Source organism: Neophocaena asiaeorientalis, unplaced genomic scaffold (assembly GCF_003031525.2).
Source record: "Neophocaena asiaeorientalis asiaeorientalis breed wild unplaced genomic scaffold, Neophocaena_asiaeorientalis_V1.1 scaffold23, whole genome shotgun sequence".
Classification (NCBI taxonomy): Eukaryota; Metazoa; Chordata; class Mammalia; order Artiodactyla; family Phocoenidae; genus Neophocaena; species Neophocaena asiaeorientalis.
This window is the reverse complement of record NW_020175047.1, coordinates 2730363-2754398: the sequence shown is the minus strand read 5'-3', so window position 1 is coordinate 2754398 and position 24036 is coordinate 2730363. Positions and strand designations below refer to the sequence as shown.

The 24036-nt window shown below is 37.2% G+C and overlaps 1 protein-coding gene across 1 annotated transcript in view; it reads left to right on the top strand.

The window, feature by feature from the left end:
* The first annotated feature begins 17576 nt into the window (after positions 1-17576).
* The window catches only part of DLG2 (discs large MAGUK scaffold protein 2), a 783758-nt gene continuing 777298 nt past the window's right edge, over positions 17577-24036 (top strand). Inside the window, exon 1 of the mRNA XM_024763574.1 lies at positions 17577-17885. Within this exon, the coding sequence (XP_024619342.1) occupies positions 17577-17885 (309 nt within the window). The remainder of the gene's footprint in view (positions 17886-24036) is intronic.

The window sequence follows — 24036 nt, the reverse complement described above, 5'->3', positions numbered from 1 at the left end:
AAACGTCTGAATCGAGCCCTGTCATTGCAGTGGGCTTCTTCATACTCATCTGTATCATTATCATCACCACCACCATCACCACAAAGAATCCTAAAATTTAAGCTCTTGCAATGTATCAGATAGTCAGAGCCCTCAGCGCATTACAAGCTTTACCTCATTTAATTCTCACAACAATTCTAAAAGGTAAGCATCACCCTCATATCACAGATGAGAGGACTGAGGCTGAGAGAGAGGTTAAGTGACTTGTCTGAGGTCCCACAGCTGATAGATGGTGGAGCTGAGATTCAAACCCATTTTTCTCTCCTCCGGGAGCTTTTAAGTATTCTGTGAGTCAAAGGTACATTATTAGCAACGTAAGGAATTAGAAATGACATACAAACTCCAGGTTTAAAGAGTTTGAAATGGTTGGAAAACCTAAATTTTCAGCATATCTATTTTGCTCTCAAAGGAGTGTCTCAGCTTGGATGTTTGGTCCAGAATTCCTCAGATCTGTCAGTAGTGCCTCCCTCTTACTGAGCAGATATTTCAGTAACTCCCACCTGGGCATGCCCTTATTATCATAATAAGAGAAGTCTTAGTTTTGGGGCTTTTTTGGGTTCTTTTTGAGTTTATCCAAGCAACACAGTGTTGCTACCAATGCAATGGCCAACAATGGTACGAACTTCTTTGTACTGTTTTTGAACCCATGTGAAAATTGTTGTCCACCTTTTCCTCCCTCCCTTTCTTCCTCCTTCCCCTTCCTTCCTCTCTTCCTCCGTTCCTTCCTCCTTCCTTCCTTTTCAGACTCTCAACCACTGTGCCACCAGGGAAGCCCTCTTGCTTGCTTTTTTGCTTTATTCTTTTTTTTTTTTTTTTTGTAGTAAAGGACTTTACTTAAAATATAAGGTTATGACTTGGTTCTGGCTAGCATCAGTTTTAAGTAATAAGGAAACATTTTGGGGGCTGTGAATTTTAGCTATTTGCATTTTGGAATGAATTTATTTTTTTCATGTGGAGCTGTGTTCATTTCAGATTGTAAATTAGCTTAATGCATCCTGATTTGATTTGCCAAGCTGACCAAGAGCGGAACAGATTTTACTCTCATATACACCAGCTTTCTTGGTTGAGATGTTATTTCCTCAGGAAAGCTGCCCCTAAGGCCTCTCTTGCACACTCTCATAGTCTCTGAACTTCTCCTTTATCACCATTATCAAAGTTGTAGTTAAACGATCATGTATCTAGTTATTTATTCAAGGTGTGCCCCCTTAGTATGAAATCAACATGAGGGCAGGGACAATATCTACCTTATCCCCTGCTATAAACTAAATGTCAAGCACAGTGTTGGATTATAGTAGGCATGCAATTAATATTTATTGAGTGAATGAACAAAATTCTCCATCCCTAATTATTTCCTTATTTGATTTTTAATCTTGTGGACAAATAGGTTTCAGCTATGTCAATAGTTTGCTGCCTTTGAGAATTGAAAAGGTCAACAGGCAACGGTGGCTTGAAAGTGAACAGAGCCTGAGAAAACTATGTCATGTGTCCCTTCTCTCTGGTAAATTAACACCACTGTATCTGCTAGTGGGTGAGAATAGCAATTAAGTCGTGTGGAAGAAGTAGCAGAATGCACAGAAGCATCCCCTCAGACTTCTATAATGTGTATGGTCACTAATGCAGGTCAGACCTCAGAAGTCCTAGGGTTTATCTCTGGAAAGATATGAGCATTGTTTACATAAAAGCCAAACATTTCAGGATTTCGACAGCTTTCCTCTATCCTGACTTTGTGTGAGATTCCAGGAGACTGAGACATAAGCTTAACATTATCTTAAGGAAGGAGATTTTGAGGATAATTTCCAATTTAAATATTGATTTTGTGAAGGTCCCAGAGTCTGTTGCTCTGGGAAACTGTGTTTAACAAATATTTCAGTACTGTGGGAGATGACAGCCTGCAGGGCATGTGGAAGTATCCCATGTGAAAGTGTGATATAAGATACCTCTGAGCATCTTTTTAACTGCATGCTAATAAAAGGACTTTCTTCACCCTGGACCCCATCCTCACCCCCAACATACTCACACTCACTTACACAACTCAGCTTATTTTCTCTGAACCCCACCATTCTTCTTAAAAGTGTCATTGTATTTGTGACAGTAACGTCCTCAGGTACTTGTAAGCTTTAAATTATTTGTCTAAGACCTTATATGCTTAGACTAAGGTAATTCCCAGTATGTGTGATTATTAGGAGGATTAGAGATCTAAAGGCTCACAGAACTGACTTTCAGAGAATTGAAATGTAAAATTAAGTATTATGGATTTTAACGTTAAGATACCGGTGGTATCGTTACTATCATCCTCTTTTGTTTAGAGACAGATTTATTTTATCGTGAATGCTGTTCGCATGTGGCTTTCTTCATTCTCAAAGAGCTGGGCTTTAAGAGAAAAGTGTAAATAGCCTTTTACTTTCCTGTAACTGAATTGTACACATTAACTGCCAAAGTTACTAGGAAACAGAAGTGATTGCTTTAGATTACCTTTGAAAAGGGGCCAGCTCCTTTCTGGTCCAGTGGAAGGATATAGCAAAGATCAGCAATGTCACAAAGAAGAAACTGTCAACTGAATGCCAAGGCAGTCATGGACCAAACCCAAGTGTTGACATGGCCCTAGATCATAAAAGAACATATTTTAATCTGAGCCTAATTTAAAGCAAAAGCAGTTGCATTTTTCACTAGTTGGGGAACCATTTGGAATGCAGATGCCTAACAACACAGTTTAATTTTCAGAGACCCTTTGGGCAATTTTCAGAAGACATTTTCTTGGACCAGGGCAACAGAGGAATATCAGTCCTTCCCATTTATCCTTATAGAATTCTTTGTAAAGAAAGAGGGGCTTTGATGTGAATAGCCAAAAGACAGTGGATAGGAAAAGTCATGGGGATATCTGAAAAGTGAGCAAGGATGCAAATGGCACATGTAAGTGATGTTCAAGTGTGCAAAACCCCTACTTAGCCACTCACATGGATACTACTGGGTCTCATCAAGAGCCTGCACTGAAACTTTATAATCGAGACTTCCTGTTGGATCCTCCAACCTGGAACGATTTATTTTACTGCTTTTAATTCATTTTCTTTTCTACCTTGAATGAGATTGATTTCTCTCCTGAATAGTCTTGTGCTTTCTGGAGCTAAAAGGGGGCCTTCCCACCATGGCACAGTAACTGTATCAGTGGAGAGGAGATGACCATTCATATGAAGGTCCTCCTTAGGTTGACTAGTAATTTGGTCCAGGTGGAATGAGGTGCTCTTTCTCATGTGCTGCCTGCCTAGTTGAAAAAGGCCACCTAGCAGATTGGATACAGGCAATAAGTTCCCTGTTGCCCTCCAGACAGATTACACATTACCTACTTAAAGGAGGGCAAGCAATACTGTTGTCTTCAATGGGGAATTGTAAAAATATGGAAGGAGAAATATCAGATAATTGGTTTTATATTTTTCTTTAGAAACAGATGATTATTTAGGAAATTGCAAAGAAAGTGATATACAATCTTTGCTGCACAAATTACACCGAAAGAACATATTCCAAGAATGAAATCAGTGACCTTTCTGCAGAAAAGAAAATATTTTATCGTTAACTGCATGCTAATAAATTTGTACCAGATGAATCCTCCCACATGTATTTTCAGTGTTGGTGCCTGGGCTCCAAGTGGGGTGTCTTAAGCCCAACACCAATTCTGCAGAACCCAACCCACAAATACTTTGCATATCGTGTTTCCTTTGTTGGCTCATGAGTGAGATCTAGAATAAAGATTTGCTCAAAAGGTCTCACAGTGGGCACTTTGGCACCAAGTGTACAATACTACATTTCATTTAGCCCAGCAGGCCTAAATGAATGCTCACTGTCAGGTGTCAAAGAACTCCACCCCAAAGAAGCTGATCACTCATTTCTGCTTGGACTTCTCACCAACATGGGTTTTATATAATCAGAGTTTGCATGGTTTTCCCAAAGCCCCCCACAGCTTGATTCAGAGTTTAACCTTTAAAGTACTTATATTAGCTAAAGTAAGGTAGAAGACTCGTATCACTTTTATTCACCTTTTTTGTATGCTTTTGTGGTTTTTGTTTGTTGTTTTCGGAGAAAAGCAACATGGTGGAACAGAAAGCATCAAGATTTACAATCACACTAACTTGGGTTTGAATCATGACTTTACTACTTAATAGCTGTATGACGTTGAGCAATTACTTATCTTCTCTGAGCCTCAATTTTTTCATCTATTAAAGGGAATAATATTTGCCTCTCAGGGCTGTTGAAAGAGTTAGCTCTAGTTCTGTATATTTCTTGGCACATTCAGAGCAGATGATCAATAAATGGTAGCTGCAGCTGCTATGATTAAAGCTGTTCCACAGCCAGAAAGACGGGGTTTACATCAACTCAAGCCTCTTTCTCATGGCTGCAAGAAACCGCAGACGCTCCTGGACTTGTATGAGAAAATGTAATTAAGACAAAAACTTTATTTTCATTTCAGCCATTCTTCAGATTTCTCAAAATCCTGATGAATCCTCTCCTTAGGATTATAAATAGGAATCGAAAAGGCAAACACACATTTTATGCTAACACCAAACTTAAAACCTTAAATTCTAGGTTCACAAAATGTTCCTTATCTTTTACCCAATTTTTGATGCCAAAGGGAGTGACAAGATGCTATGTGTACATCCTTAAAAAGGAAGTGTTGTGTGGGAAAAGAGGATGGAACAGTGGACAGATTTTGGACAGAACACTGAGTTTTGAATTATGGTTCCAACAATATCACTTAACAGCTGTCTGACCCTTGACACACTGTTTCACAGCAATGAGCTTCTGTTTTTCTCCTGCCCTGCCTACCATATGGAGCTATTTTGAAAATTAAGAGAAATAAAGGATATAATGGTACTTCTGGAAACTGAAGTCCAACAGAAAAATGAGATGCTATTTTGCACAATTTTTTTATTCACAGGCTCCAGTGTTGTGTGAACCTTGATTTTATTCCTGGTTCCATTCCTTACTAATACTGTGACCACGGGAACATTATAGAATCTGTCTAAGCCGATTTCTGTATTTAAATTGGCATCTCAGCGTTTACCATATAGGATTGTTAGGATCAAAAGAAATACTTATGCTTGGGACACATTGTAAGTGCTCAATAAATGGTAGATATGTTGCTGTTACCAATGATGTTATTTAGCACCTGGCCCAAGGGCAGAATGCCCTGACCAAAAATAGGAGTTGGAAAGAAGTTTAGGACCAATATGGGATCCTGACATTCAGTTGAAATCAGTTGACCTTTTTTGAGTGTCTCTATATAGGCACTGCAGAATTTTTAAATGTCAGTATCTGCTACTTCTTATAATTGGAGTAGGGAGGGGGATGATGATAATGATGATTAGGAGGAAGAGGATAGATAAAGCTTGTTGGATATTATTATGTGCCAGGCACTGTGCTAAGTACTTTACAGAAATTAATCCATCTTATTCTCACATCAGTCCTATGAGATAGGAACTATTGATATCATCAATCTTATTCTTCAGATGAGGAGACTGGGACACAGAGAGGTTAAGTAACTTAATCAAGTCCTAAGCTAATAATGATCAGAGTTGGGACGTTTACTCAGAAGTCTGATTCTAGAACTCATGCTTTGTCTACTATGAATGAGAGAAAAGAAGTACATAAATGTTGTACAAAACTTTATCACATTATGTAAAAATATAGGAAAAAGTGTTCAAAATCCAGGGGAAAGTTCCAGCAGACTTCAGATATTTATGCAGCAATGAAAATGTGCTCAGCTGTGACTTCAAAGGCCATGCTACTAGCCACTATAGCATACCATCTCCCTATTTGGCAAAATCTTATTGAAAGGGTGTGAAACTGAGAAAACAAGCCAAAAAATTCACCATGCCACACCCTTTAATCATCTTGCTATGTGTTAAAAATAATAATAAACCTACATGTTTACAATAACAATATATTAAATCTGTATTTCTATAGTCAATTGGGAGGCATTATGATTAAACCTAGAGTTGTCGACAGGTCATCACTCACCAGCTCTGCTTGTCTTTCAGCAACCACTAAAAATTGATGCATAGACACTTTAGTCCACCCCCTTAATTTCACAAATGGGGTCATTAAAACTTAACTCAATAAATTGTCCAAGATGAGATAGCTAGTTAGTGGCAGAGCTGGAACTAGAGCACATTTCCTAAACCCAAGTCCCGTATTTTCCAAGTTTAATTCAACAAATATTTACTGAGCAATAATAATTATATTGTGAGGCAATGACAAGGAGGGTGTGAGTTTACAAATAAAAGATGGTCCTTGCTCTTCAGAAGCTTATAATCTAGTAGGAAAGGCAAACATGCCCACATATAATTATAAAACTCACCATAATGGAATGACTTCAATAGCAGGGAAGATCCCACATGCTGTCACTGTATGTCTCCCTTTCATCACTCAGCACACTTGTTTATTCAAGGAGTTCTGCCCTGCTAAATTGTTAGCTATAGTTCACTAATTTATCCCTAGCATAGTTCCCGGTACAGCATAGGAACTCAGTAAATATTTATTGAACAAAGTGAAAAGACACAAGAGCAAAATAATGTGGAATCACAGAGGAGGGAATGATTAATTAAATGTGAATTTGAAATGTACAGGCCAAAGCAAAGCCAATTAGGTAAAACTTTACTGAAATGTCAAGTCTCTAAGGAGAGGAGATCATTGAGCTGGAAGAGGGCCTGTCGTTTCTATTAATCCATACCCCTGCCTTTAGGCCAATCCACAGATAAATTACCTCTGACAAGTCAGAATCTGGTTTATTTTTAACTGAGAAGTTTTGTGTATTTTTTAACCTTTTGATAAATTTAGAAAATATCTATTACAAATCATTCATCAGAAAAATAAGAGCATGTAAAACTTAGACCAAAGAAAGGCTGATTCCAGTTTATCATTCTTTCTCAAATTCTGAGTGTCACAGCCCCCAAAATCTAGATTTTGCTTCAAGGGGATCTCAGTGGTATGTGTCAGACTGTCCCACAGTCAGAGGAAGGTCCATTTTATATTTGTTCCAGTTTGATTCTGTGCATAGCATCATTCAACCTGATTCTTGTGTCTTGTCTTTTCTGAGATTTACTTCCTCAGTTTGTGACTGCTTCCTCCCTCCTTTGCTTTCTTCTTTTTGCCCTTCCTTCGTTCGTTCCTTCCTTCCTCCCTTCCTTCTTCCTCCCCTTCCTTCTTCCTCCCCTTCTTCTCTCTCTTTCTTTTCCAGTCATGAGTCAATACCGTAATATTAGTTTTGCACATTTTATTTTTCATACATTTCCTCCCTCATGAAACTCAGCACAGGGGATGGCACATGCCTGTGCCCTGCCTAGGAACTCCACACTCTCCCGCACTACTTTGCCTGCTCCTAGAAACCACGAAAGAGTCAGTAGAGCATCTAGCATTGGAAGAATGAGACCAGCACTCGGAAATAACACAGTCAGAATGTTACACATGTTAGACTCCCAAGAGTCTGATCAAAAGCCAAGATTGCCCCCCACCCATTTAAATCAATATACTTTATTTAAATTGACTTTCAAGTTTATTAAGGCTTGGACAAGAGCACATTGTTGTCTTATATGCAATAAGCTCAGTGATAAGTGCTGTAGTTACTGTATTAAGAACTAAAGAAGGTAAAGACAAGAGTATAAAAAATAACTATGAGTACAAAAATATGTTAATGGATACACACTACAAAAAGATGTGATTTGTGACATTGATGACAGTGTGGGAGAGAAGTAAAAATGTAGAGTATTTATATACACTTGAAGTTAAATTGTTATCAGCTTATCAGGTTAAAATAGATTGTTATAACTGTAAGATATTTTATGTAAGCCACATGGTAACCACAGGGAAAATACCTATAGAAGATACACAAAAGAAAATGAGAAAGGAATCAACTCATGTCACTACAAAAAGAAAAAAAAGTCAATGAAACACAAAAGAAGATAGCAAGAGTAGAAAAGAGGTACAAGAAAGCTACAAGACAGACAGAAAACAATGAACAAAATGACAATAGTTAGTCCTTCCCTATCAATAATTACTTTAAATGTAAATAGGTTAAGCTTCACAGTCCAAAGACATAGAGTGGCTGAAAACAAAAAGATTAAGCTATGCACTGTCTATAAGAGAGTCACTTTAGACTTAAGGACACATATGGGCTGAAAGTAAAAGGATGGAAAAAGATATTCCAGGCAAATGGTAACCAAAAGCAAGCAGGGGTAACCATACGTATATCAGACAAAATAGACTAGGTCAGAAACTGTCAAGAGAGGCATTATATATTCATAAAGGGTCAATTCCCCAAGAAGATATAACAATTATAAATATATATGCAACATCAGAGCATCCTAATACAAATCTTCCTTGACTTACAGTGGAATTAAAATATGTTGAAAATGTCATCAGCCGAAAATGCATTTAATATACCTGACCTACCAAACATCATGGCTTAGCCTAGCCTACCTTAAACATGCTGAGAACATTTACATTAGCCTACAGTTGGACAAAATCATCTAACACAAAGCCTATTTTAGAACAAAGTGTTAAATATCTCATGTGATTTACTGAATACTGTACTGAACATGAAAAATAGAATGGTTGTATGGGTACAGAATGTTTGTAAGTGTATTAGTTATTTACCCTTGTGATCACACGACTGACTGGGAGCTGTGGATTGCTCCTGTTGCCAAGTATCACACTGCATATCACTAACCTGTGAAAAGGTCAAAAATCAAAATTTGAAGTACATTTCCTACTAATGTGTATCACTTTCACCTCATAGTAAAGTAGAAAAATTATAAATTGAACCACTGCAAGTCAGAAATAGTCTGTATATGGAGCAAACATTGACAGAACTGAAGGGAGAAATGAACAGCAACACAATACTAGAGGATTTCAATACCCCACTTTCAACAACAGATAGAACACCCAGACGGAAGATCAATAAGGAAACAGAGGAGTCAAACAATACTACAGTTCAAAAGAACCTAACAAACATATACAGAGCATTCCACCCAATAGCAGCAGGATACACATTCTTCTCAAGTGTTAAAGGAACATTCTACAGGATAGATCACATGCTAGGTTACAAAATAAGGCTTAGCAGTTTTAAGAAGATGGAAATCATACCAAGTATATTTCCAAACACATGGAATGAAACTAAAAATCAGTGGCAGAAGGAAAACTAGAAAATTCACGAATATTTGGAAATTAAACAATACATTCTTGAACAATCAGTGGGTCAAAGAACAAAGCAAATGAGAAATTTAAAAATATCTTGAGAAACAAAAACAAAACACAACATACCAAAACTTGTGGAATGAGGCAAATGCAGTACTAAGAGGGTAGTTTATAGTGGTAAATGACTATATTTAAATAAGAGAAAAGGTCTGAAATAAACAACCTAACTTTACACCTCAAGGAACTAGAAAAAGAAGAACAAAGTAAATCCAAAGTTAGCAGAAGGAAGAAAATAGTTAAGATTAGGACAGAAGTAAATGAAGTAGAGAATAGAGAAACAATAGAAAAAACCAACAAAATTAAGAGCTATTTTTAAAAAGATAAACAAAATTGACAAACCTTTAGCTACATTAACTAAGGAAAAAAAGAAAAGACTCGAATAAAATAAAGAATGAAAGAGGAGAGTTACATTTGATGCCACAGAAATTAAAAGGATTGAGACTACTATGTACAATTATATACCAACAAGTTGGATAACTTAGAAGACATGGGTAAATTCTTAGAATTTACCTACAAAGACCTACAACCTACAAAGACTGAATCATGAAGAAATAAAAAATCTGAACAGACCTATAAATAGTAAGGAGATTAAATCAATAATCAAAAACCTTCCAAAATGAAAAAGCTCAGGACCAGATGGCTTCACTGGTGAAATCTACCAAACATTTAACAGGAAAAAATGCCAATCCTTCTCAAACTCTTCCAAAAAATTGAAAATTCAGAAATACTTCTCATAAGCCCACATTAATATGATACCAAAGCCAGGAAAAGACACAACAAAAACACTTCGGGCCAATATTCCTAATGAATGAATGCAAAATCCTTCACAAAATAGCAAACTGAATTCAACAACACATTAAAAAGATCACACACCATGGCCAGGTGTGATTTATCCTTGGGATGCAAAGATGGTTCAACATATGGAAAACAATCAATGTGATCACATCAGCAGAACGGAGGATAAACATCAGTGATCATCTCAACAGATGCAGAGACACACTGACAGATCTCAACATTCTTCATGATAAAAGTACTCAACAAACTAGGAGTAGAGGGAAATGACTTTAACCTAATAAAGGGCGTAGATGAAAGACCTATAGCTAACATCATACTCAATGGTGAAAAACTGGAAGCTTTTCTCTAGGATCAGGAACAAGATAAAGATGCCCACTGTCACCATTTCTATTCAATGTTGTATTGCAAGTTCTAACCAGAGCAATTAGTCAAGGAAAACAAATAAACCTCTTACAAATCAGAAAGGGAGAAGTAAAATTATCTCTGTTCACAGAAAACATGATTTCTGTTTTAAAAGCCCTAAAGATTCCACACATACATGCACACACACACACACGAAAATACTGTTAGAACTAATAAATGAATTCAGCAAAGTTGCAGTATGCAAAATCAATATGCAAAACTTAGTTGTCTTTCTACATACTAACAATGAACAATTTCAATAGAAAATAAGAAAACAAACTCGTTTACAATAACAACAAAAAGAATAAAATAGGAATAAACTTAACCAAGGGAGTGAAAGACCTGTACACTGTAAGCTACAAAACATTGATGAAAGATGAAAAAAAGACACAAATGTTCAAAGACTGGAAGACAACATTTTAAAATATACGACTCAAAGCAATCTACAGATTCAGTGTGATCCCTGCAAATGTCCCAATGGCATTCTTTACAGAAATAGAAAAAAAAAAATCCTAAAATTGTTGTGGAAACACAAAACACTCCGGATAGATAAAACGATTTTGAGAAGGGACGATGAAGCTCACATCTGTTAGTATGACCAGTATCAAAAACAATGACAGCAACAACAACAAAACCTAGAAAATGTATTAGTGAGAATGTGGAGAAAATTGGAACCCTGTGCACTGTTGGTGGTAAGTGGGAATGTAAAATGGCTCAGCTGCTGAGGAAAACAGTATGGAGGTTCCTGAAAAAATTAAAAATAAAAGTACCATATGATCCAGCAAACCTACTTCTGGGTATTTATCCAGATGAATTGAAATTGGGATCTTAAGGAGATATTTGCACTCCTGTGTTCACTGAGGCATTATTCACATTAGCCAAGAGGTGGAAGCAGCCTAATTCTCCACTGACGGATTAACAGATAAAGAAAATGTGGTATATACATACAGTGGAATATTATTCAGCCATAGAAAGAGGAAATCCAGTCATGTGCTATAATATGGATGAACCTTGAGGACATTATATGAAATGAAATAAGCTAGTCACAGAAAGACAAATACTTCATGATTCCGTTTATACTGTATGAGGTATGCAGAAGTAGTGAAATTCATGAAAGCAGGAAGTAGAGCGGTGGTTGGCAGGAGCTGGGAGGAGGGAAATGAAGAGTCACTGTGCAATGGGAATAGAATTTTAGTCATGCAAGATGGAACAGTTCTAGAGATCTGCTATGCAACATTGTGCTTTATAGTCAACAATATTGTACTGTACACTCAAACCTTCGTTTAGAGGGTAGATCTAATATTATGTATTTTTTCACCACAATTTTTTAAAAGGAACTAAAGGGGATGACTATTATGGATAATAATGCTGTTTAATGTTTTAACTTTCTAACTTGGTGGAGAGGAAGAGGAGATGTCATCGTGCCTTTCTGCTCCCTAATACATACTTGTAATATACTGTGAAATCAATATACCTTTTGGACTATATCATTTTAAGAGGAACGTGACTTTGGTGGCTGAAGTTTGGGATTCTCTCCCTGCTTTACCACTGACTGGCCTCTGACTTGGGGAACCACTCCCCATTTTGTCCCATCTAGCTATAAAGGGAGAACAGTCTGACAACACTTGAGAGAAAAACACAGCTGTCAGGAAGAGCAGCTTTTATGAATGAAGATCTGGCTAAAATAAACAGCAGCCATTTCTATGTGTTAGTATTATAAGACCGCTAGCAAATTTCTTCAAAAAGATAAATTCATACACTTACACCACTCAGCCACTGAAATGTTTCACATAATGACCTTAAGAACACATTACTATTTTGTGTTTAAATTCAAAATGCTTATTTGTTCATTTTACACTAAGATGTAGAACATAGACCCAGATACCTATGTTGGAATAACCACTGAAGAACAATTTTATCTTCTTTCTTGCTTAATTTATTTTAATAAACACTAAATGCCTTTTGTGCTTGGTTCAGAGGATGCAACTGCAAAAAAAGAGCCATCTCCCTTCCCTAATGGCTGTTACTTACATTCTGTTTGAGGAGAATGGCACAAAACAAGTAATAGTGCAATTCTTGTTTTAATTGCAGTTGTCGTAAGTAATATAATAGAGGAGCACAGGTGCTAAATGAGTGTTTAATGGGAGGATGACTTAATCTGTTCTGGAAGCGGGTGGGGCAGTGTCCAGGAAATGCTCTCTTAAAAGGTGGCATTTGGGTTGAGCTCTGGAATGCAGGGAGGACTCCAGAATTTCTGAATAGAAGAGGCTTTGAGATGGCAATCTGGTAGGAAGTAAGCTCTGGTAGACTTGTTTTGGAGCTGTGTTTCATACTGAGCCCACTCTTTTTAGATTGTATTCTGTGTTTCCTTGAGATGGCTTCTTGGAGGTTGTATCTTGATGCACCCTACAGAAGGGTGAGTAGAAATGAATTATGTGGAGGTGTGAAGAGGGAAAGAGAACACGATAGTTGGAGGGTTAAACAAGGTGTGAAGAGTTGGAGGATAGTGAGGGATGGGTGAGACTGGGGAAAGCAGTAGAGGCTGGGTCGCACAGGGCAGGATTAAGGACCATGCAAGCCACTTTAAAGATTGTATTCTCTGTAGGGATAAAGATTCCCAGAAAACGAGACTTCATTCACAGTTTTCAAGCAGGGTAGAACCTAATCAGATTCTCACTTTAGAAGAATTCACTCTGGCCACTACATGAGCATGAATTGGAGTAAAGGTGGTGCCAGAGGCCAGTTACGAAGCTGTTTCACAAGTTTTACAGAGAAGTGAATGGTAGCTTAGACTAGGATGGTCATCATGGTGATTGAGAGGAATAGACGAAAGTAGAAGATACTTACACAGACAAATACTGTAGAGTATAACTGAATATGCCAGGTGGATCTGGAAAGAGTCACAGGAGACGTGACATTACTTTAATCTGGAAGGCTGAGAACAACTTCCTTGTAATACTGTGGTTCATCATTTAGGTTAAATTGTTAAAATATGTAAATTATAAATGATTATTACCTTTTATCAATATTCCTTTCAGATTCTCTAAGAAATGTCATATAACCTGTGTTCTTATTTCTCTAATAGTGTTACAAAGTTGGTTAGAATAGAATAAATATGCATTTCCTGAAAACCATTTGACAATTTGGCCTTTTCAATTCAGATTAATCCCCTCCCCACTAGCATCCACCCAAATCCAAGTGTATTAGTGAGAATTTGGGACCTTTAAAATTTTTTTTCTACTCCCTATTAAATCCTCTGTCCAAGTTAAATCTCTATAGCAATAGGGATGTGTCCTTGCACACTGTTAATTCATGCTTACTTTTGCCTCATAAGATTCATGATTAAACTGATATAAGTATTTTGGAAATAATTTTAGAACCTAAATTACCTTAACTATTCTGGGTTCTCTCTTATTTTAGAAGGTAATTGTGCTTAGTTCTGGAGATTGCCTAGACTGAAGGTTTTAGATGTAGAAGAATATTAATTTGTTAGCATTTGTAACATCTCTAGTCTTTGCGGTCACAGGAATTCACTGTACATACTTTTCAAATCAAGAGAAATTGTGTCTAATACTCTATACCGTTTTATGATTATTTAACACATTACTTGTGGCTGCAAAAGGGCTTTTCTGCTACCCAGCCATCCTTTAGCAAGCACTTAGCTCTTCTTTCGTAATTAATATTTTCATTTCTCATATGCATAGAGTGCCTGCAGGAAATTTTATCTGGAAAAGAATCTGCATAGTGTTTTAGTGCAGTACAATTTATTTAGCAATTCATCTTTGATATTTATTTTTTATTAAACAAATTAAGCCAGGATTTTAGTTTTAAGCCCTTGCTTCAAAATGGGATTATATGAAATCATGTGTGTGAAACTTTTGAAAATGGTAAAGCACTATAGAATTTAAAGAATCTTTCATTCAATAAAAACAAATTTTAAATAAAATAAAATAAACAAAAACCTTCTAGTGGTTGTTCTATGGAGGCACTACCAGGTCAAAGAGAGGTCAATAAGATGTATCTCATCTAAGTATTGCTCTGTGCGCCATATGCCCATGTTAAATCACAATGATAAGTAAGATGTGGACTTGTGCACCACTAATTCTCGTTTTGCCAGACTTTCATGTCATCCTATGGTCATTACAGTTGACCAATTACAGTTGATCGAATTGAATTATCTTTAATTAGTAGGTCTGTTTCATAGTACAGTGGGCTAGCTGGACATATTTATCTGTTTTAAGTGGTCTGTCCACAGACTTGGAAAGCCAAACGTCATTTTTGAAAAGGAAAAAATAACTGGGGGGGAGGGGGAGAGAGGAGGCTAGGATTATTTTATACGTGTTAAAGGGAAAGTACAATTTCAATAGTTTTGAAGCACGTTTAACAAAAGTTTGCTGTGGTCTTTAAGATCTTTGGAGGAAAGTCACATTAGTTAGGCAATATGTAATATTTATTTTTCTATATAGAAATGACATGCAAAGGTTATTAAAACAGCAATTCTCTTGTCTTTGTGATGGGAAGAAAAAGCTGATTCCAAAGAACTCATTCATAACAGATTTAGGTCCCTATGAAGATTTATAATATCTTTGAGTAGTGCCCAGCCAGGAACTTTTCTGTCTTGCTGCAAGCTGCACACGCCATTACAAAATTATAACATTCACATTGACTCCTGCACAGATTGATTCTTATACTTGAGAGGCAAATGGATGAGAACAGGGCATGTATTCCCTGAAGATTCAATGGGCCTCTGAGCAATGAAATCTGCCTGAAAAACTGGAGAAGCACCTATGGTTAGATAAGATTGGAGAGAGCCAAACTTATCACTTCCTTACATTCTCATTTGGAGGGTGGTGGATTGCCATCTCACATCAAGTCCTACTGTACAGCCGTGCAGCATGGTGACACCAGATAAATATGAAGTTCTCTAGGGCTTTATTTGACCCAGAAGGTCATTCAGCCATTAGCCCTTGATTCAGCATAAAAAAAAATGAAGCGGGGCGTGGGAGGGAGGAAGAAGAAGAGAAAAAGAAAGGGAGAGAATTTTCTGCTCCTTTTCTCATTGCGTATCCCACGATGATCTATTTGCCTCAATTTTATGTTTGTAAGTATTGATAGTGATTCCTTGTTCCTCTTTCAGAAAGAAATACCATTAATGCCATTGTTATACCTACCCAACAGTTCAAGTGTTCACGTTTTTGTGGCAAATTTCCTTAATATCTCAAAATCAACAGTAAAGCCAACCTTAAGAAATAGTTTGTTTCTGGAGCACCGCTGAATCAAATATTATTTTCTAAAACTGTTAGTCAACTCCGTCATTCTTCTACTCTTTCCTTCTATTAGACATCCACCCAAGTATCTATTCATCCGTCCAAAAACGTATTTATCATAAGCCTGCTACGATGTGCTGGGCAGGCAGTGGGCTAGGAGCTTGGGAAAAAATAGTCAATAACAGACCCAGGCCTGCCCTCTGAACTGACACATATGGGTCATTATTATTTAGCAAAGGTGTTTTGAATGCTTACTGTGCCAGGCAAGGTACTTATACCAACCCCTTGCACAGAATTTGTGAAAGGTTTCTTTCATGCAGGTACACGAAAAGAGAAATCCCTGCCCCTTCCTTTCAGGACTTTTATATATAACAATGATTTATCCAGGGAGTCCTAGTGTTGAATTGTAGAATATGTTGTAATCATGGCTTTTGAAACAAGAACCTTGTCGACTCAGATAGAAATGAGGTCTACACTGCCCCAGCACCTGGTTAGTCCACTGCGAAAGTGGGTCTGATGGCACCTGATGGTCTATAACTAGAATAACTATATCGTGGGATTATATCACACTTGTTTGGTGCTGCATAGATGGCACTTTGCTCCCCAATCAAACCAAAATTATTTCCTTAGGGATATGTGATAGGGATAGGCATTTTGGCAAGAGATATGGAAAGTTTCAAACAGAATAAAAATTCTAAGTGCTGTAGTAATTAGCCTTTCCCTTTCCTGAAAATACTATGCATGGCTTCTGCAAACATACTAAAATTTAAAATTTAAAACAATCATGTCCTCTTTGGAAGGCAATTGCTTTAAATTGGATAGATTTCACTCATTTTTTAGTGAAAGAATTTGAAAATTCTGTCTTTGGAAACCAAAATACTGGATGGCAGAATTAGATGTCTTTCACTTTAAAATGCAGACTCTCTCTGTGGTGAATGTATTTGTTGTGGTAAAGTATTTGAAAGGAAATCCTCAGAATAATTTGGGGTAAGGAAAAACACTGTGTCAAAATAAGCCAACCCATCAGTTTGGAACTTTGGAAATTGCTTTACTTTTGAATCAGAAAGAATTAATAATTGTTCATAGCATAAATAATATATGTTTGGACTATAATATATAATCATGTTCTAAAACAAACTTCCAAATTTGAAAGCACTCTGGTATAATGCTGTGATCTAAGTGATTTTTCTGAATGAATCAATGTTCTTTAGAGTTAATACTGGTCCTCTTATTTAGTTACCTCATGATTTGGTCTGTGTCTTGGCAAACCTCTCTCTAAATAAGTGATTGCTGTAAATGTTGGAAATTGTTTCACAGGTTAACCTCCCCATCATTTTACATTGCTTACGCTATATTGTTTCAGCCTAGATATATTCTTTCTGGAAAGAAGGGTCCTGCTAGTCTGATAAGAAGCTCTCTTTCCTGAGGTCTGTATTTTGCGTGGGGATCAGCTAGAGAGGGAAAAACCAGAATGCCGAATTGCGAAGAGTATGCTTTACTGTGGGGCTCCATCCAAAAAGGGTTTGTAACAGTGTACAGTCCTGTAGCCCAGCTGTGTGGAGCATTGATTGCTTCTGCCTAGAGCAGGGATACTGTCAAGTTGCTCTGTGAGTTGAGTCATCTATTGACAAAGAGCTACCAGCCCGCAGATAATGCTGTGCGGAGCTGCTCCCACGATGCGCTGCTATAGCAGCTGTCAAAGATACTGAGGGAACCACGGGAGAAAAAAAAAAAAAAAAGACTTTTACAACTGCCTGGAAGAAAGGGGTGTGAGGGAGGAGACATTCCTGTGCAGAGCTGACCAAAGGCAGGAGTAGGCATCAGTGCAGTATGAATGCATACCTCACCAAGCAACACAGCTGCAGCCGGGGGTCCGATGGGATGGATGCCGGCAGGAGCGCACCCACACTGATCAGGGATGCCCACTGCGCTTGTGGCTGGCAGAGGAGTCCTCAGGGGCTCGGGTACAGTTCTCAGACTATGCCCTCCTCGGGACCTGGGGGCCCAGCTTCAAACAGGACCAAGCTGGTCACTTTGTGGGACAGTGTGCGGAAAAGCTCCCACAAGACGAGCACCAAGGGCAAAGGGACTTGTGGGGAGCATTGTGCCTGCCCACATGGCTGGTTCAGCCCAGCACAGGTGAGCCTTTTCCTTGTGACTTTCCCGTGAGTATTGGAAGAAACTGAGAGCACGCTGGGGAAGGCTAGCACGGTTTGGAAACTTTTCTGGGTGCTCCTTGCTGACTGGGTACGCCTGTTTGGTAAATGGTAGGCCAAGAAATCCTGTAATTTTCACAGGTGTTTGTGGGCTCACACTTCTGTGTGGCCTGTGAAAGTCAAGGGATGCTGTGCTCAGTTTCTTTCAGTGACTTTTCCCCAAATTCAACTTCTTTAGTCCTCAGATGATTTTACTATTCTGCATCATAGACTTTAGCAGCACTATTACTTCTAATCATTGTTAACTTTTTCTATTCTGCCTAGCCTAGGGTTTTGTCTTGTTTTAAGGAAGAAAGAGAAAATGAACTTTAATCAGATACTTTCCGTCTCTTTAAAGATAAAAAAAACATTCATTTCTTCAGCTATGGAAAGCAGCGATTTAAAGTATCCTATTCTAATTTTACTCTTATAATGCTGTATACCTTTTCAGTGATGGAGAAGAAAATGTGTTTGTACTAAATAATTCATTTTATAAACAGAAGGAATACAATTGGAAGCAGGCTAGACAATTACACTCAGAATAAAATAATGCAACATTTCATGTATTCATAGAAGCAATAAGGTTATTTATATTAAAAAGTATAACTCGTATTCCCCTGTAACATATTTCTGAAGCAGATGTCCAGAGTCCCTTAATTTGATTCCTAGCTTATTCTTGCCCCAAACTACTAGCATTGTACCAGAAACGAAATTGGCTCATTTTTTCCTGTCTCCATCCAGAAGAGGGAAAACAACTTCCTGTAAATGCTATAAAATATAAATAAAAGGCACCTGTAATCATTGTCATAGATATAGAACTCTGTTCATAAAAATTCACTGAAAAGAGAAAAATCTGTGTTTGCAGAAAAAAATCCTCTCTTGATTTTAGTATGATTTTAGCATAATTAAGAAGTGGGTATTGATCATGAGTAAAACGTTATGATCTGAGAGGTGTAGAGAACATTCCAATTTTAATATTAGTTTTTTTTAAGTACTTGTAAGTATATATCACTAGATCTTAATGCTACATATACATAGCCTTATATATGGCTTTTGATGCATTAATATCATGATTTCAGCATCTTGATTTAAAAAAAGAATATATTGTCATTTTAGAATTAAACTAGTTCACCTTGAAATGGAGCCTGATGTTTGGAAACTCAGTTATTTTTTAAAGTTAACATGAATTCCAAACTGAATAAACAGTCAACAATTATGAAGTCCCTATTCTTTAACAAACACATGTGTTTAAATGTCTTTAGCCTATATCTCTTTATTGATTATGTTAAATTCTCAAGGCTTACATAGGCAGAGAAGGCAAACACATCTAGCTTATGGATTTTGCACAGAGTAGAATATGCAAACATGCTTTATTTTTACAATTCTTTTTATCTAAGATGTAATAAACTTTTCATCATTGCTCAAACCAAAATCTCTAATACTATATTGTAATAACTATGCTCAAAAAATCTTGGTACATTTTTCATCAACCAAGGGAAACTTTTCCCTTCCTTGGTTTTTAACAAAGTCAGCCTCCTAATTCCTTAAATTTATAGCCATTTAATGCTTTAAAGATTGAAATAGACTCTGCACTGATAATTAAAGATCCAGTGACATATGAGAAGGCAATAAAATGAGGCAGCCACCATCTCCCATTATTCTTTTGTATACACATTTCTCTACATTTTTCTCTCTTATTCACGTGTACTTTATTACTTGCTAAGAACAGTTACTCCCCAAATAATGGAGAACCGATACCATATCTTTTAGGATCTTCAGTGTTGTGACACTCTTCTATCAACTGACTCTTCCACCCTTTTACCATCTTAGTCCTAAAAATGTGCTATACTAGCTTGATCAATCTCTCTTCATTCCACTCCCGTGCCCTTTCAAATATATTATGTCGAATAATTTTTAATGTGTCTGTATATGCACATATATATATATTTAAATATCTCTATATTAATATAGAGATATATATTTAAATATCTATATTAATATATATATTTAAATATCTCTATAATATCTACTTTCATGTATTAACATATTTTCATGTGTATATAATTATACATATATATACATGCATATACATATACACATATAAAAATTAAAGTTCTATATTATTCTTTTCTCTCCTAGAAATTACTAGCTGTTCTTACAATGTTTTTTCTGTCTATAAAGTATATTGCCTTTACTTCTGATAGGTACTCGAAAATGCTGCTCTATGTATATATATATATATCTGTATTCATTTACATATACATCTATTAAATATGTCTAATATTTGAAATATACAGATGTGTATGTATTATATGCCCATGTAAACTATCACAGAAACAAGAGTGTGTGTGTATGAATATGTGTCCATTAAAACTAAGTCTGTTTTGAGGATTTTTGGATACCATTTTTATCCCTTAAATTAACTAAAGGTATCCTGTGAAATATTGTAAAATAAAAGATAGAGGCTAATGATAGTAAACGGTAGACTCCTTGATAAAGCAGAAAGAAGGAAAGTGCATGTTTTAGAGTTGCCTAGGGACCCATATGTGGTACAGAACGTGCCTGAGGGCTATTAAGTGTCTGGGAGCTGGGAGCTTACCCTTGGAGATAGTTGCTGTGTTACGTGGAAATCAGCAGTGTGATTTCCGGCTGCTATAATACAGGGCCATGGTAATGACTTGAGTTCCTCCCAAGGCTCTTTGCCAAACTCCTGTTATTTGGGGGTGCTGTGTACTAACAGGACTTTGTCATTATGTTATTCCTCAGCTGGAATAAAAAACAGCTCCTGTCCCTTCTCAAATAAGTTTTCATTCCATTTGGATCTGTAGAATTAATATAACCATAATAATAGGTAAGAAAATGGAAAATTATAGTGTCCAGAAGTGAGTTCTAGAATGCACATCCAAAATAATAGTATCGGCCTTGGGGGAAAAACAAAAAACAAAAAACAAAAAAAACATGTCCATCGCTGCTTATGCGGCACTTCTGCCCAGTGCAGACTGGTCTGGGGAGGCAGCACAGACAGTGAAGACTCAGAGACCAGGGTTCTATGCATTTGTTCTTTATTCATTCATTCATTCTTCATTTCTTTATTCAACTATCATTTCCTGAGTACCTACTATGTGCCACTCTGTCAGGCCCTGTGGATATAATAGGAAACAAAGTAGATACCACCTCTACCATTATGGAGCTTACGACCTACAGTAGTATACAATACTTAGCAAATATATCACTATATACACAGAATAATAGCGTCATAAATCAAAATTTGGAAGTGAAACAAAGTTCCACGGAGTGCTGCAAATTCCATAGTAAATGTGTATTCAGGATACAAAGGGACTACAAAGGAGAAAGACAAAAATATCCTTTTTTTTTTTTTAAGAAAAGATACTGTATCTCTTTATGCCTACATTTCCTGTTTTGTAAAATTAGGATAAAAATAGTACTTAACTCTTAGGATTATGGTGAGGAATGATTAACATAATACATATAAAGCAGTTAGCACGGTGCTTACATACAGTAGAGACTCAATAAATATTTGTGGAATGAATGAATCATAAATCCACAATAAAAGTTGGCTTCTATTAACCTATTCCTTAATTCACTATAACTGTTTTTTCTGGGAAGAGAAGAGAGGTGAATTAGTGAAGACTTCGTAGAGGTAGTGATACTTGGATGGAACTGAATTGAATCTTGAAAAAATGTGTGTTTATCAAGTCGGCAGAGAGAGATAGGCTTTGGGGGCAAAAATAACAAAAACAGAAACAGTTGTAACACCCTGGTATCTGTGTAGAACTGCTCTTAGTTCTGTCTGCCCACGGAGAGATGGGCAGGGGATGGGTCACAGAAAGCCTGGTGGGCCTTGGTGAGGACCCTGCTGGGTCAGCAGCATTGAGCCACCGTAGGATTCAAGAGTTCTGCCACACTCTGTGTTAGGCTTCATGGTTAAGGAACCCTTCTAGGCCTCAGTTTCTCTGTTTCTAAGAAAACTGATTTTCCTAAATGAACCTCTGTATCCCTTCCAAAACTAATATTCTGTGGCTCTGTCACCTGACATCCATTAATGAATGAGACACATTTTGGAAAGGATTTATGCTTTAGAGCCAGATAACCCAAAGTTTGAACTTACTAGCTCTGTGTGATCTTAACCTCTTTAAGACTTAACCTCTTTAAGACTCATCCGCCCCTCTGTAAAACTTAGAATGTTATAATCCTGTTGCAGAAAAGTGTAATAAGAATTGAAAGTACTCTATCTAAAGAGCCAAGCGTGGTGCTTAGAACGCAGGAATTGTCCAATTTAAAAAATGGTATTTATGATGACTAGTGATATCCAAATTATGTTTTTTAACCTGAAGAACATATCATCCATCGAATTAATTATCAGTATTGTGGTCCTTTATTAGAGTTTCTAGTCTGTCTGCTGAATTTTTTGATGCCTCGCTTATAGTGATGAAGGTTAGGCCAGGCAACTGTTCAGAAACACTTGACACAGTACCACGTTATGATGGGGTGTCATTTTGTCCTTCAGGGTTCTCAGAGGTTTACGATGGTGTACACTAAGAAAAAAAATCATGTAAAATAGACTTGTTTTGATAAACTAGCATTTTCATAAGCTTGCATTCAGAGGTGGGTGATGTTAGATCTTCTCAGTACATACTGCTAGAAAACTACATTTGAAGTATTTAGCCAAACTGTGTAAATCTTCCCTAACAGTCCCTCTACAGCTCCTCCAGAAATAGCAGTTTACAGGAACTTGAGTGCAGAGGATTTTTTAGTCCAAGAAGTAGGGTTGCCCTAGGCTGAAATCTCAGGCTCAACTTTTGTCTGGTTAGAAAGATCTGACAGTTTGTTTTAACTCTGTGGCTGCTTCTACTGATTCCTTCCATAGAGAGTCCCTTACTAAGGAAGAATAAGACTTTTTAGTCTCTGGAAAACACCAGCAGCCTCCAGGCAAGGGAAACATAAGAGAATAAGAGGTATCACAGAAGGAATAAAAGCATTGAGCATGCCTTGGGCAGATCTGAAGCCAGTCAGTCAGCACTCCTGGCACCCCTGCTACTGGATGCTGACATCAGCAGAGCCTTCTTTCTAGGGCAGGGCAGGAGAGACAAAGTACAGAGGGTGGAAAAGAAAAGACCAAAGGTGACGGTATTTATCGAATACTCTCAACACCCACAATGTGTAAAGCCCTGTGCTAGGGTCTTTACATTAATCATCACTTGGAATTCTTCCAACAACAGTAAAAGAGTGATTATATGATTCCCATTTTTCAGATATGGCAACTGAGGCTACGAGTAACTTGCTCACGAGGGCGCAACTGATAAAGGCAGAACTAGTTTCAAATAAAGTTCTATCGGACTCAACCTTTCCACCTCATCTTACAGAAAGGCCTGTTTGAGGTACACTGGAAGGGAGAATACCCTCAGAGACCTCTTTAATTCTTTAATTTAACAGGAAATTTCCGTAAGGAATTGGAGTGTTTTACATGGTTGGGAGGACTGACACCTCCTAGCAGAATCCCAGGTTTCCCCATTCTACTTTGTTTTCTGGTCTCAGGAACCCTGAGTTGGTTGAGCCCTTAAAGAGCCCTTAACTCTGTGATCGAGGTTGAGAACTATGCTGATCTGAAGCAGTGGAGTCGATCCCCACAGCACTGATAACAGAATAAGATACCTGCTCTTAGAAAGACCCCATCATCTGTAGTTATTTGCCAATTGGATTTAATCTTGGCAATATTTATGGTAAGGAATCAGGAACCATGTATTTTAAACTTAATATAAGTACAAAATAAAAGTACATGTAGAGTTTGTCTTTCATAAGTCCGACAACATCATCTCACGTTGCTGAATGAATGTGAATCTCATATGCATTGTCTACCCACCTATGCATCTATTATGCCAAGAATCAAATACCTCCCTTTAATACCACCATCTCCATTGGCCATCTTCTTAGCTTTGGGGTTTTCTTTTTGATATTGTTTGATCTGTTACAAATGTAGCATCACCTGATTTTAATTCTCCATTCTCTACTTTCATTCCTTTAATTTCCCAAAGGCATAGATAGATAGATAGATAGATAGATATTTTATAATTATG